Consider the following 14,575-nt stretch of genomic DNA (forward strand, 5'->3'; position numbering starts at 1 on the left):
AACTGATTTTAGTGCTTTCTTTAAAAGGGAATACATGTTAAAGCTTTGAACTTTTCTTTTACTTTTTCAGTCTAATCTAAGCTTTAATCATTCTTTACAAAGCTTTGCTAACATAATAAAGAGATAAGATTCACCTTTCATTTTCAGAGCTGTGAGAGAGCAAAGGTGCAGCAGAACAGTATAAAGGCCCATTTTTCAAAACCCTTGCATACAGGGTTCCCCTTACTGCTGTGTACTACTACCTCATTGCAGTAACTTTCCATATGAACAACTGTTTCTGAAGATATCTCCTGGCTTGTATACGTTTTTGGCAACAAAACTTGGACATTTTATATGTAATCTTCAAACATACTTCATGAGCTGTCTATAAGAAGTTGATGTAAGCAAGTGTGTGTGCGTGTGGTGTGTTTGTTCTTTGCTATATAGTTTCATTTAAATTTACTGGAAACATCCCTTTACCAGAAGAAAAGCTGAGAAATAGAATGATTTGCAGATGCATTTCACTTACTGTACAATATGAAAGCAGCAAATGAACTACTATCTTTGGCAACAAACAAACACAGACTCTTTAAAAAGTATTTGTGGATGATTTTCTTGTTTTATAGCCTCCAGTACAACATATCTGTTCTTCTACTCAGGCAAGTCATTCTGACATGTAATGTAAAACTAATGCCTCAATTCTTGCTTTTCACCAGGATAACTGCCCCCTTTTGCCTAACTCTGGCCAAGAGGACTTTGATAAAGATGGCAAAGGAGATGCCTGTGATGAGGACGATGACAATGACGGTGTTGAGGATGACAAAGTAAGACGCATTTCTCTGTTACCAGTACATTTGACCTAAACATTTGTTTTTAAGGAAGACCATTACAACAGATGAGAGCTTTATTGTTCAAAACTTCAGCTGAGTTACTCTGCGTTACTTTCCATGAATGATGCCTGCTGCAGAGTAAAGTTGTGTTGGATCAAATGAGAGTAGCGCTGGGAAGAGCAAAACAGCCTGCGGAGTCCAGGGCTAAACTAAGTTCTCCATATCAGTTCCGGGTTCTGTTGCGTGCATGGAAACAATTCGATTGAGTTTTGTATTTTGCAATGGGAGAATGATTGTTCCATTGTATTTTAAAATCTGATAGACATTATATCTGAGGTATGGTAGAAGCAAATTGTGATAGTAACTATAAATGTAGACAGCATCAAAGGGAAATGACAACAGGAAAGTTACTAGCCTGTTTCATACTTTGCTCTTTTAGATTTGCCTGCAAGAATGAGATTCATAAACTGGAAGAACTTAAGATAGGCAGTTAGTCTAAATACGTTATTCCTTTGCAATCAGCAAAAGGTGGAATCATCAAGAGTGGAATTCATTTTGCCTTTTCTGGACATATTTAGGATGCATGAGTTTAAGATTACTGTTCCTCTTTGTTCCCTTCACAGGGAGCCTAGATTCTCTAGAGCTTTAGTTGGTTAAAACTGAGTTAGAAATGTATTCATGAAGCTTCTGTATGGCATATTTAAAAAGTCAAAGAATCACTTGATAACATAATATGGCTTACTACATATATATGGAAAAATTGTAGCTAGTTGTTCAGTTTTATGTACGGTATAAAATTTTAACTTGCCCTATATCATGTCTTTAAAATGTATATGTGAGGAATCTAAAATGTGAACCTAAAAATCATTTCCTAGTAAAGAATGTTCTTTTGCTTTTGCAGAGAAAAACTAATTTAAAAATATTTTCAAATTACGCCCTTCAGATTCCACAATGCTGATCTGCCCCTCACTCCTACTGCTTTGATTTGGTTTGGTGGTTCTTTGCTTTCCACACAGAATACTTTCTCATGCCTGTACAAAAGTCCCTGTGTAATTTGGGGATGCATAAAGTGTAAGAAATTTTATTTTGACAGTCTTTCAGACTAGGGATTGAATTAGATGAATTTCTAAAAGTTCCAGTAAAGGGAACAGTTTTGGGCAAAAATATGTTGGGTCAATGGGAGTATTTCATATTAATTTTGATTTTTAAAATCTTTTGTGCTTTATTATCATGTGCAATATAACACAACCCATAAAAAGTCAGTCCTTGTTTAAAATGAAAAATGAAAATATTTGATTTAAAAGTGAGAATACTGATACTAGTTTGTTCCAAAGAAATCAGAGTATTGATTCCAGCTTGTTCCAAAAAAAATAATATGTGCTGAGATTGGACAGATTTTACAACATATTCTGGTTTTGACAAAACACAGGTACCAGTGGGTTGCACTTATGTTGATATTTCTGAGTACAGATCCAATTTAAAATGTCTATTGCTCTCATAGTGAGATATACTATATGCTTTACATACCTTGTACAAAAACGTAAAATACACAGTGAGCCAAGCAATGCTGTTACAACCAAGATCTTCAGTTTAGGCACAGTTTGTCCAATGGAAAAATAATGTATTCATGTCTTGATTTTGGCCTCCATCCAAGATGAATAAGAAGAGTGACCACTTCATAGTATGGTCTCATGACCTCAGCTCAAGTTGTGATTTATATTCTTAAATCTCTATTTCTTCTCACTAGGACAATTGCCCTCTTTTGTTCAACCCTCGTCAGTTTGATTATGACAAGGATGAAGTTGGTGACCGCTGTGATAATTGCCCCTATGTGCACAACCCTGCTCAGATTGACACAGATAATAATGGGGAGGGTGACTCGTGTGCTGTGGATATTGATGGAGACGGTATGTTTTCAGTCTTGAGTATTAGGTGCTGTGCTGTAATTACACTATGAGTTATGGCCAGTAAGATGAAATACCTGCTTTTATACATGGAATAAAATCAAGTTTATCTGCTCAAAAATGCAACAGAAGAAAGAGAAGACTGAGGTCCATCTGTCCTGTGTAGTAAACTTGTCCATAATGTCCCTAAGTAAATACAATGGATACTGTTGGAGAATAAATCACAGCAGATCTTTTGTTAGTGTAATCTTAGAAAAAATTCTTTCCTTCCTCTGTGTTCCAAAGTAATCAGTGTCTAATGTAACAATTTTGTTGACTTCTTTTCTCCTTTTTAAAGTTTAGGGAGGGAAAAGACCATCAGAACATCCATGTAATTAAGACAATATCTTCAGTAAATTAATGTGCTTTTTTTTTATGAAAACACTGCAATGCCCATAATAATCCAAATACATGTTTTTTTTGTCTTACAATTTTATTAAAGGTGCTTATTTTATCTACTTGTACATGTCTATATGACCCAGATTTGATCTGAATAAGGAGGGAAAAATCAGTTACATGTCTCTCAAAAATCTTACTTCTGTAGTATTTCAAATTTACGTGAATCCAGAAGTATTAGTTGAAGAAATCTGATTTTGGATTTCCTTCAGTAAATGTAGAAACTTCAGGATGCTTATCTGAATTAAACTTCTAAATGTTTTGAGTCCTTTTGTCCTTCAAATCATCAGGTTCTTAGTAGTACTTACGGGGAGTCTGCATATGTTTGAAAAAAAATATATATATATTGGCTTAAAAATTGCACAAATATCCAGGGACTGTATGATGTAGGAAAGGGTCCTTTTGTCCTTTCCAGACAGCTATGCTAACATGTATTGATTGTTTCTTTTCTACATATTATATTTTTTGAAGGAGGTTGTCCATTGCATAATGAACTTTCCTGAGGGGGGAGCAATTTCTGTTTGAAATTTGGCATGCTGTACAATAAATGACATATGGTCTGGTAAAATGAAATCATTTGCTGCTGAGGCAGCTGAACATTAATGCAGTTATTTCTATACAAAACAATTCAGACATTCCACCATGATGTATCTGTGCATTCTATGCCATTCCATATAGCATCTGTGAAGAAAGAACAGATCAAATGATTTAAAAATACCCCACCTCTTCATCTATTTTTTTAAAAAAATGTAGAATCTGTGCAGAAAGGGTAGAAACACAAGACTTAATCAACCCTTACTTTAGGAAAATCTCTTAGGAAAGTACATATAGAAGTGTCTATCATAGCAAGAAAAGTGGGATTGATACTGCATTATTATTATTTTTCTACTAGTCACTGCTTCATGATATATCAATAAGCCTATGAACACCTTATGAGTGCTGCCTCTTTACTGGTGACTCTTACAGTCTATGATCGTCTGTGCTGAATGACATATCATTTTGATTTCTTCAGTCTTTTTTTATTCTTTCCTTCTAGACATTTTTAATGAACGAGATAATTGTCCTTACGTCTATAACACAGACCAGAGCGATACAGATGGTGATGGAGTTGGTGATCAGTGTGATAATTGTCCATTGATGCATAATCCAGACCAGGTAAATGTTAGGCACAGTTTCATTAATGACAATGGAAGAGAAAAGTAGGAAAACATATGAGGAAGCTGGTGCTATTTCTCTTGCAATTGCATAATATTGAGGGAACTGCACTGCATATGTGCACCCAATATCTCATGTGTGTGCCCCTACCATAATGGATGACATCACTTAAAAGAGTTTGTAGCTGTGCTCTTGGATAACCTGACATATTTTGTTGCCAAATAAATTCTGACCAGGTCTGATGCACTGACAACTGCATAAGTACCTATCCTATTTTGAAATCATTTTCCTGCATTAAGGATGTTTTTCATCACAATATCACTTGCCTGCAGAGGAGTTCCTGAGGAAAAATATTAAGAAATTTAAGTACCAGGCTATCAGTATTTTTGTGCTCAGTAAAAATTTTTTATTTTTTTATTTTTTTGTAGACTGATGCAGATAATGACCTTGTTGGTGACCAGTGTGACAACAATGAAGACATAGATGAAGATGGCCACCAGAACAACCAAGATAACTGCCCTTACATCCCCAATGCTAACCAAGCTGACCATGATAAAGATGGTAAAGGGGATGCCTGTGATCCTGATGATGACAATGACGGTATTCCAGATGACAGGGATAATTGTCGCCTCAGATACAACCCTGACCAGGAGGATTCTGATGGTAAGAGCAATGTGACATGAATTTAACTTAGTTCTTAGTATCCAATTCTGATCTTGGAATAGAAGCATATGATGAAGAGAAATATTCTCGAAATCAAACTGAGCTGTGTATTATATTTGAGGCAGCATGGACTTCAATGGAAGTGCTCTAGCCAATTTGGACCACAATTAGAGCATTAAGAAACCCCTCTGAGAGGGGCTCAAACAAACACATGATTATTTATAGAGAAACACCTTTCAGAAATTAAAAATACATATATTTCTGGTTTTAATTTTGAAATATAAAAAAAATGGGAAAATATTTCAGATTGAATTTCACATCTTAAATGAAAAAATGACTTGCTTTTGTTTTCAGGCAAGATGTCTTCTGAAAATTAAAATGGAGAAAATACAGTTTACTGCTCTGATTCCTTTTGAAAGTGAGACTATTTATGCAGCTCTTAAGTCTAAAATCATTTTTGATTTTAAATTATTTTTCTAAAAAGTATTTTTGAGCATCTTTTCTCAAATTTGTTTTATAGGTTAGTAACTTTAAATATATTTTGATGATGCACCTGTCACGTTTTAAGAAATGGATACGTAATTCTTATTTTTTCCAGTTCCCGTCCTGAAATACTGCTGGGCGCTCTCAAACAATCCTTCTTTGTGTTTGGCTGTATTTCAGTAGTGAAATAGTGATAGTTTCATAGTCATAAATGTAATTTAGAAACCTTTGATCCTTTGAAAACCAACACAATATGTCTACAATAATGGCCCTTGCAATAAATACGTGAGCAATTTCTGTTCCGAGTTATACAACTTGCTGGAGTCATTCCATGGTTATGTTGGTGAAATTGAGAGCAGAATTTAATACCTACATAATATGGTTTTATGTACTTTTAGAAAGACAAAATCCAGAGACCTAACTTGTTTCCTGGTAAGACAACTGCTGTAGGAAGTTTCTGATTGGTAGTAGTACTTTACCTTTAAGTCCAATGATATAATGGTAATGTCTTTGTACTTGTCAATCTCTAGAATAGCCTCTTAATTTCAGAAATACTCCAAAATAAGGGTGCCCCCAAACTGAGGTATAGTCATCTGTAACCTGGATTTTGTGAGTGAGAGTACTGTTATGTATGGAGAAAGCATTCACAGAAAGAGTAAATTTTAAAAAAAAAAATTAGCCAGCTCATCACTGTCATCAGCGGCAGGCCCAAGAGAAATCATGGAAAAATGATAAATAAAGCCAAAAGATGCTCCCACGCTCTTAAAGATGTGAGCTATAGTATTTAATGATGAGGCCCTTGAGAGAGCTGTTGGACATGGCTGGGTAAACAAATGCTTTCTAACTTTTCTTGACACAGAGTCAACATTGTCAGCAACAGCTCAGTACCAAGTGAACGTCATCAAGACTTTCAGTGGATAACTTAAGTTCTCCTATGACTTGAATATTGCCTCTTCAGTGTTGGCAAGGGGAATAAAATTGGAAATTCACTTTCTTCTTCTAAATGCTAAGATAAACAGTTGCAGGAGCACACAGAGCTGATCAGGATTTGGAGTTTTCCATGGCCAATTGCCAGATAGCAAAATAGGACTACTTTACAGTCACAGTCAGAGTGGTTCAGAGTGGAAGGGACCTCTAGAGATCTTCTAGTCCAACCTCTCTGGTTGGGCAGGTTCACTTAGAGCACGTTGCACAGGATCATCTCCAGGCAGGTTTTGAATATCTCCGCAGAAGGAGACTCCACAACTTCTCTGGGCAACCTATAGCTGAACGTTTTAAAGTCTTTGAGTTATTAGATGCATTAGCTTACTCTAACTGTCCTTTTTGGTTGTTGTCTAAGACTCATTCTGCTTTTTATGCTCCATTTATGAAAGCTTTATTCCTGAAAAATTCTGTGCCAGTTAGGCATGGTAACATAGCTTTGCATTTGTCTGAAACATCTAGTAGTAGCTCAATAATTAATTAGTTAGATCATTGCTATTTCCCATTTTGTTAATTCCCATGTTATTAGAACAGTCACAAACAAGTTTTAAAAAGGAGATGCTCAGTTATGTGAAGTTAGAAACAAATTAACTGGTGGGTCTGGTTTTACATTATTAGTGGCTTCTGTTGTAAAAATCAGAGCCTTTCTTCCATTTTATTACGTGTTTTGAAGTGCTGTGTTTTATCTTAAGACAAATTGTTTTACCCACAAATGAAAGAATAACCAAGCATGTATACATATTTTACAATAATATTGTCCCCACTTTCTTTTGACATAGTGGTGACATTTCTGCAATCTAAAGCACCCTGCATGGATCGTTGCTGAAGGAATCTTGAGACACAGATAGGGTCTTAAAAAAAAACAACCACCAACAAAACAACCACCAAACATTGAGTATCTTCAATAGTATATAGGGATTTGGTCATTTGCAGTAGGGTAAAGATTTTAACACTGCTTGAATTAATTTACACTGCACGTATTAAAATGTGGCCTTATATCCACATCTGGGACAAATCATACTGAAAATTTAATACAAACATTAGTGAATTACATCGGCATAGGAAACTTCCAAGTACCCCAGCACTGTTTCTAAAGAAGCATATAGACTAAGGGTCAGATTGATGACTGTCATAAAACACTGACTGGTTAGTTTTATTAGCATTAATTTTGGCCCTGATCTAAGTTGATAGTTTCTTCCAGTCATTACTAAAAACATTTCAAATGTTCATTTCAAATGAACTTTCAGAGAATGAAGCTTTATTTGGAGCATTCTTTGAGGAACAAGAAATAACGTACTCATATGCATCATAAATTTCTTCCACTAGTGCAAGAGCCATTAGGTAGCATGAATAATTTGCTAACAGTTGTATTCACTTATTCCTATTGCTTATAGGTGATGGCAGAGGTGATATTTGCAAAGATGACTTTGACAATGACAATGTCCCGGATATTTATGATGTATGCCCTGAAAACAATGCCATCAGTGAAACTGATTTCAGAAAATTCCAGATGGTCCCTCTGGACCCCAAGGGAACTGCTCAGATTGATCCCAATTGGGTTATTCGCCACCAAGGCAAGGAACTGGTGCAGACTGCCAACTCTGATCCTGGAATAGCCGTAGGTAAATATCAAATGTTAGCCTGCATCTTTACATAAACAACCTGTGATCTAGTGATAGAGGGAAAAAAAAAAAAAAAAAGTAGATAAACGTGTCTTTTTGGTGCTCCAAGGTTGGGACTGAAACACTGGTTTTATATGCCCAAAAAATAGCTCAATGCTGTTTGCCTTTGTTGACCATTCAGTTTGTCACTGGCTGTAACACACGTGAAATATTCTGTAGAAGAACCTTACATAGGTGTAGTGCCTGCTGTCTTTTACCAGTTGTAAATAACATGTTTCTCCCTAGAAACCTCCATAGGATAGGTTAGGTAGGCAAGTGTAATTACCTCTGTTCTTATAGGTGAAGAAATTGAAAAAGCAAAGTTTTAGATTAAAGTTGGGGCTTTTGGGTGTTGGTGGCTGGATCCAGCACTGTAATTCAGTGGTTTATGTCTTTTATCCTCTCCCAGGTTATGATGAGTTCAGCTCTGTTGACTTCAGTGGCACGTTTTATGTTAACACAGACCGTGATGATGACTATGCCGGCTTTGTGTTTGGCTACCAGTCCAGCAGTAGGTTTTATGTTCTGATGTGGAAGCAGGTCACTCAGACCTACTGGGAGGACAAACCCACCAGGGCTTATGGCTATTCTGGTGTGTCACTCAAGGTAGTGAATTCAACAACTGGTACCGGTGAACACTTGAGAAATGCTCTCTGGCATACAGGAAACACCCCTGGACAGGTGAGAAATTTAAAACTTCAGGGCCATGATGATGTCTGATTAATCTTTTAACAAGAAGTGAGGTGTCTGGAAATGAGTTTTCTTTCACACCTTAATTGTTGCAGAAGACTACAAGCTTTTCTTCAGTTCACATATTATTAATGTAGCCTTGTGTTTCAAAGAAAACATTACACATATAAAAATCATGAATGGAAAAAATTACATGTATAAAAGGGAAGGTGTGGTGTGGTCCAAAAAAGAGTAAGAGATCTTAGTTCTGCACAAATCCTTTGTGACCTCTGTACTGGCACTTATTCCTTCAGCATTCCAGCTTGTTTGAATTATGCTTGGTTTAGACCTCAGCAACCAGTGACAGCCAAAGAGAAAAGAAATGAAAACAAAGAGAAAAAATCACTTCTGTTCCAAGTAGGGCCCAGCCACAGAAGAATCTTGTGCCTTTTGGAAAGTGCGTTATTGAGGCTTTGTGCGTAAATAGGAATTTCACGCTTTGGAGTTCTTGCAGGAGTGAGGCCTCAACTGAGTGCAAGAGTTTTCAAAGAATAAGCCAGAGGTAGTAACATCTGTGCAAGCTGCAGTCCCTTTCACTCAATGAAGCCACTCATACAGATAGGAAAAGCAGCATCAGATCTTTCAGCGTGGGTGTCTACATGCAAATAGGGGCAGGACTGCATAAGGGAAGTCAGATTCAATGCTGTAATGGCCTTCAGTGACAAATACGTAACTGATCTATAGTTACAGACAGGAATTTTCATTACTCTCCCTAGAAAGGAACAGAGTGAAGAAATAGTATGCTGATCATATGTTAAACACTGGTTTTGGTTTCATCATTTGTTAAACACTGGTTTTGGTTTCCTGCTCTGCAGCAAATGATCTGCGGCTGCATGTACAGTTACTGTAGTGGATGTACACTTCTGAAGCAGTGTTTCTAATACAGCATTTGTATTCCTACCGTAGGTGCGTACTTTGTGGCATGATCCCAAGAACATTGGCTGGAAAGATTATACTGCATACAGGTGGCATTTGGTTCATAGGCCTAAAACAGGACTAATAAAGTAAGAAACATTTCTGTGCCTCTATATTAGAATTAATATAACTTCAGTTACTGTTGATATAACAGCTATTTCATCAGTTTCTTTGTTAGTTTTCATAATGGTCATACTTACATTACAGTTTGTTTCAATATTTAGGGAATCACTTTGTTATATTTAGAATGACTCAGGTGTATTTAATTTAGTAGAGATGGTTCAGTATTTACATCAGTTAAATATTCTTAAATTAAAAAAAAAATCTTTCTCAATAGCTCTTCTGTAAAGGGACCAAAAATTCCTAAGCAAAACTCAAAGCAAGATTAGAACATGAGATTCTTCCATAGCCTCTGGAATTTGAATGAATGAATGAAATTAATTAGAAACATCAAAATTGCCACAGGGAAGTAGGCCAGCCTCCTGTCTGCTTCAGCATCCTGTCTCCAATAGTGGCTTATACAAGATATTGCAGAAGTAGCCACAAGCACATCTGCAATGCACATAAGGAGGAGCTATGGCATATTATTTTCCTTAAAGCCCAGCTGTTTATCTGATATTCAAAAGAATAAGCATTAACTGTTTATGTCAATTTTATCTTGTACTAACTACTGTAAGTATGGTAAGTATGTTTTTCATGGGGCAGTCGGACATGTTAAGGTCTTGCTAGTTTGTGTTTAGTAAGAGTAGGGGAGTTTGGCTGTTAAAGGCAAAAGGACAAATTTGGTTAAACTAGTTGGTCTGTCTTTTGGGGAAAAAAAAAGTTTCTGTGTATGTTATAAGTCTTTATGCATCAAAGGATTGCATTGCAAGGCACTGGCTGATACAGGTCAAAAAGAAACAAGTTTTTCATTCATGTTGCTGTTGCCTGTAACTTTTCCTTTGCAGAAGGTACTTAGTATCAGACAAAACATATTTCATATGGTAACGTGTTAGATTAGTCTACTGTGACAAATACTATGGTCTGGGACATTAGATTCCTTCATTCTTTAGGGTGTTTTAAAAGGAAATAAAGAAACAAAAGCAATTATTTTAATAGTATAGTTATGGAACTATGTTATTTTGTCTCTGCTGTAATCAAAAGACTGTAGACTCACTTCACATTTGGTTATTTTTAGAGTCTGAGAGCCTAAGAACCTTAGGTTCTTAAAGTTCCTGTCGTAAGGTCTCCCATGAGAAGTGGAGAATCTATGAGCAAGGAACTGCAACTTGTCTGGTAGAAAAGAAAAATGAAGAGGTCTGTTGGCTCCAGGGTGGGAGCATGAGACACTCAAGGGAAAAAAAAAAAAAAAAGAGAAAAAAAAAACCAACTCTTTCTTTTCTAGTTTATAAATCTAGTTGTTTGTGTCCAAATCCTTCCAGCTTTCATTAGGAGCTTAAGCCATCTGAAACTGAAATTTAGCATGTTTCCAATGAATGTTTTGTTAGAATCTAAAGGGAAAGTTTTTCCAGTTTCTGATTTTGGCCCTTGCACCTAGAGATAAGTAAATCAGCCATTCACATGGCTATACAGAAGACTTTGCAAAGCTATGTGGCTAGGTCTTGTGTTAACCTCTGAGTTCACAGGGACAGAGTCTTATCAATGAATGATAGTACATGACATAGTTCATTCCAGGAGACTTGACTGTTCTAAATAAAGAATTGGGAAATCTTTTGCAGATGGTGTGCATAAAATTACTTATAGAACAGCTCCACTACTTTTGATTAATGTATTATGGCTGCCAGCCATGTGGGTGTGAGAGAGAGTTGAGGAGTGATCCTTACAATGAAGCTGTGTTATCTGGTGACTTGTTAAAATGAATTCTGATTCACTTCTTGGAAGCTGTTACTAGCCCTTAGCACTGGACACTCCATCATCCTCCTTTTCTAATTTATATTATGTTCTTTACAGAGTTTTAGTTTATGAAGGGAAGCAAGTCATGGTGGATTCTGGACCAATCTATGATACAACCTTTGCTGGTGGACGATTGGGTCTTTTTGTCTTCTCTCAAGAGATGGTTTATTTCTCTGATCTCAAATATGAATGCAGAGGTTAGTTACAGAAAATGTCTGGAAAATGCTGATGCCTTTGATGTAACCTATGGAGCAAGCATGAAATATGGAAATGCAGAGTATCCTCTTGTTACTGAAAACAATCTGTAATCTCATAGCATGTTGTGAACCTTGATTTGTTGAAATACCATGAATGCTCTTTGCCCCTATAGTAATCTCAATTTGAATAATAAAACCCAGATGTTCAATATTACCCACCTGGAAAAAATGAGATAGAAATCTGAGTGAGATATGCATTTAGAATTCTCTCTGCATATCCGCCTTCCTTTGTAGGCTATTTCAGTGTGTCCTGCGGGAAGAGAGCTACTTCGGGATCACCCCTCTTTCCAGGAGACATGAAGGAGAGAGTAGACATTCTTAATGAGCATGACTGTGTATTGTACCACTTCCAAAATGTTTTGAAATACATAAAATGCTTTCCCAGGTTTTCCTATATGTGATTTTTTTATATTCGTATAAACATAAGTGCTTATTCATGTGCACATATAGGTAGATGTATTTTTATGTAAGTGTTTACACATGTAGGAAAATGCAGAATGGGAAGCACTGCAACCTTGTGTGTGTATCATTCAATTCTGATTGAATTCTAAACCAATAAATCAACCACAACAATTAACGTATTTTTTCCCCATTTCTTTCAGATGCTTGAGCAATGGTTGCTGCATTACCAGCAAAGTACTGTAAATGCTATGCAACCTAGACACCTCAGTACATCCTGGTACTCCCATTTTCTGTTTTTGTGTACCTCCTTCTCTGTCCACGGGCTCCACTGACCAGGTACCTCCCTGCTGCCAGGAGTGGCTCAGCCATCCCTCCACCAAAGTGCCTTCTCACAGCCAGCACTAACGAAACCTAAACACGAGCATCTGACCCACCACTGAAGCAAAAGCAGATTGATACATTAGAACACTTTTGTAGAGTGAAAACTTAGCAAACCGCATTTGTTTGTTTATTTGCCTTTTCTTAAGGAATGACGTTTACATACAAAAATGTAATTACTTAATGTATTTATATATATATATGGAAAAAGGGGGGAGATAATGATTATTAGTCATTATCTTTAAATGAGGAAAAAGTGCTTAAATAACTTTTTAGGTGTATGGTTGATGCTTCCTTGCTCTGATCAGGTCTGGATTTCAGTGACAAAACCTCTGGGTCCAACCATAGCAAAGTAACATAGGGCCACACCAACAGTGTTTATACTAACAATGGAAAAGCTTTTGGAGAATAAAATGAAGGTCAGTTATGAAGATTTCTTGATCCAAAAAGATGTCATATTGCTGATGAGAATGCTCTTAATAATGCCCATTAAAATTAAAATTGGTAGAAATGTCAAATTTGCAACCTAAAGCATTGACTAGCATCAGAGAGTTAATTCAGGCCAAACAGAACTGAACTAGAAACTCCCATGGGAAAGGGAAGAGTGATTAATTTAAAAGTCCAAAACTATCACCATTATCTGATTCATAAAATGTTTGCTAGTTTTTCCATTTCCATTATGTTTTGCATTCCCTCATATTAAAAAATATTCCATGAACATGTGGAGCAAAACGAACCTGAACCACTTTCCCACCTCTGCTGCAAAAAGCACTTTGACATCTTGAATCCTGATCTGGGTTTTTGAAAAGGTGGCAACACCACTATTACTTAATTTGGTAATGTAAGAGCTTAAGGTTCCACTTATAAATATTTTGTTAATATTTATTATGATTATCACACCAAGCTACCTTCTCTGATTATTTATTTTAAAGCATGTCATATAATGCATCAGTAATACATTTACAAAGGATGATATTTTAAAGCTATTTTTAAAGCATATCACAATATGTAGATATTGTCAAACCATTGTGTACACTTAAGTAAGGGTTATATTCAAGTATGCTTTAAAGTTAAATAAATAATAATAAGGAATTTATAAATGGAACCTTAATATATATATCCAGTTACCCTATCTTTAATATTTTGTATTTTACCTATGTCTGCTGTATATAGAACTTCTTAAAATAATGCTGAAGGGATACCAGTGTTTATTCTAAACAGATACAACAGTTATTCAGATATACAATAGTATAAACATGTTTAACATTTCGTTTTTGTTTTCTTTAAGTTGTATGAGCTTTGTTCACGAAAGGAACACTTGCTGGTGTAATTTTACTCATAGATGGGTTTACTAATGGAATAATACAGTATTTCTGCCTTCTTATAGGGCACAGTGAGATAAATGTTGAATCAACTTTTTCTCCCTTAAAATAGATTTCATTGCTATATTCAATAGAAAGAAATCCACATTTGCTGGCTTTATTGCACATTTTATATTGGTCATATTATCAATTCTTTTTTTTTTGTTTATTTGTTTTTGTTTCTTTTTTTTTTTTTTTTTTTTTTCCAAATCCTCTTCATGAGGTTTTTAAGTGTGTTTCAGTTTCTTTCTTTTGGTGTTTCAAATTGTATCTCCAAGTCCCAAGCAGAAGGGAGGGTTACTTCATTAAATGTAATGATTGTAATGGCTGTGTAGGGTTTTTTGTTTTGTTGAAGAGAGACATCAGTGTAGGGATGAAGATGTTAATATTTGAACTGTATCATAATTTTCCTATTCTATGTAAATTATTTATGATGTTTTTTTTTATTTTTCTCATTTTTTTTTCCTTGCAAGTGTGTGTGTGAGAGAGTGAGATCAATGAAATTTCACATTGTTTTGCCAAAAATTGTAAATAATTATTTATTTGTTT

At 35.7% G+C, this 14,575-nt stretch overlaps 1 protein-coding gene across 1 annotated transcript in view; it reads left to right on the plus strand.

Annotated features, from left to right (window-relative positions):
* The window catches only part of THBS2 (thrombospondin 2), a 32,135-nt gene extending 17,785 nt beyond the window's left edge, over window positions 1-14,350 (plus strand). Inside the window, exons 14-22 of the mRNA XM_068676864.1 lie at window positions 696-803; window positions 2,557-2,716; window positions 4,185-4,303; window positions 4,732-4,966; window positions 7,825-8,052; window positions 8,501-8,772; window positions 9,727-9,824; window positions 11,686-11,825; window positions 12,488-14,350. Coding sequence (XP_068532965.1) covers window positions 696-803; window positions 2,557-2,716; window positions 4,185-4,303; window positions 4,732-4,966; window positions 7,825-8,052; window positions 8,501-8,772; window positions 9,727-9,824; window positions 11,686-11,825; window positions 12,488-12,495 — 1,368 coding nt within the window. The 3' untranslated portion in view covers window positions 12,496-14,350. The remainder of the gene's footprint in view (window positions 1-695; window positions 804-2,556; window positions 2,717-4,184; window positions 4,304-4,731; window positions 4,967-7,824; window positions 8,053-8,500; window positions 8,773-9,726; window positions 9,825-11,685; window positions 11,826-12,487) is intronic.
* Window positions 14,351-14,575: the final 225 nt, after the last annotated feature.

This window comes from Anas acuta, chromosome 3 (assembly GCF_963932015.1).
Source record: "Anas acuta chromosome 3, bAnaAcu1.1, whole genome shotgun sequence".
NCBI lineage: Eukaryota > Metazoa > Chordata > Aves > Anseriformes > Anatidae > Anas > Anas acuta.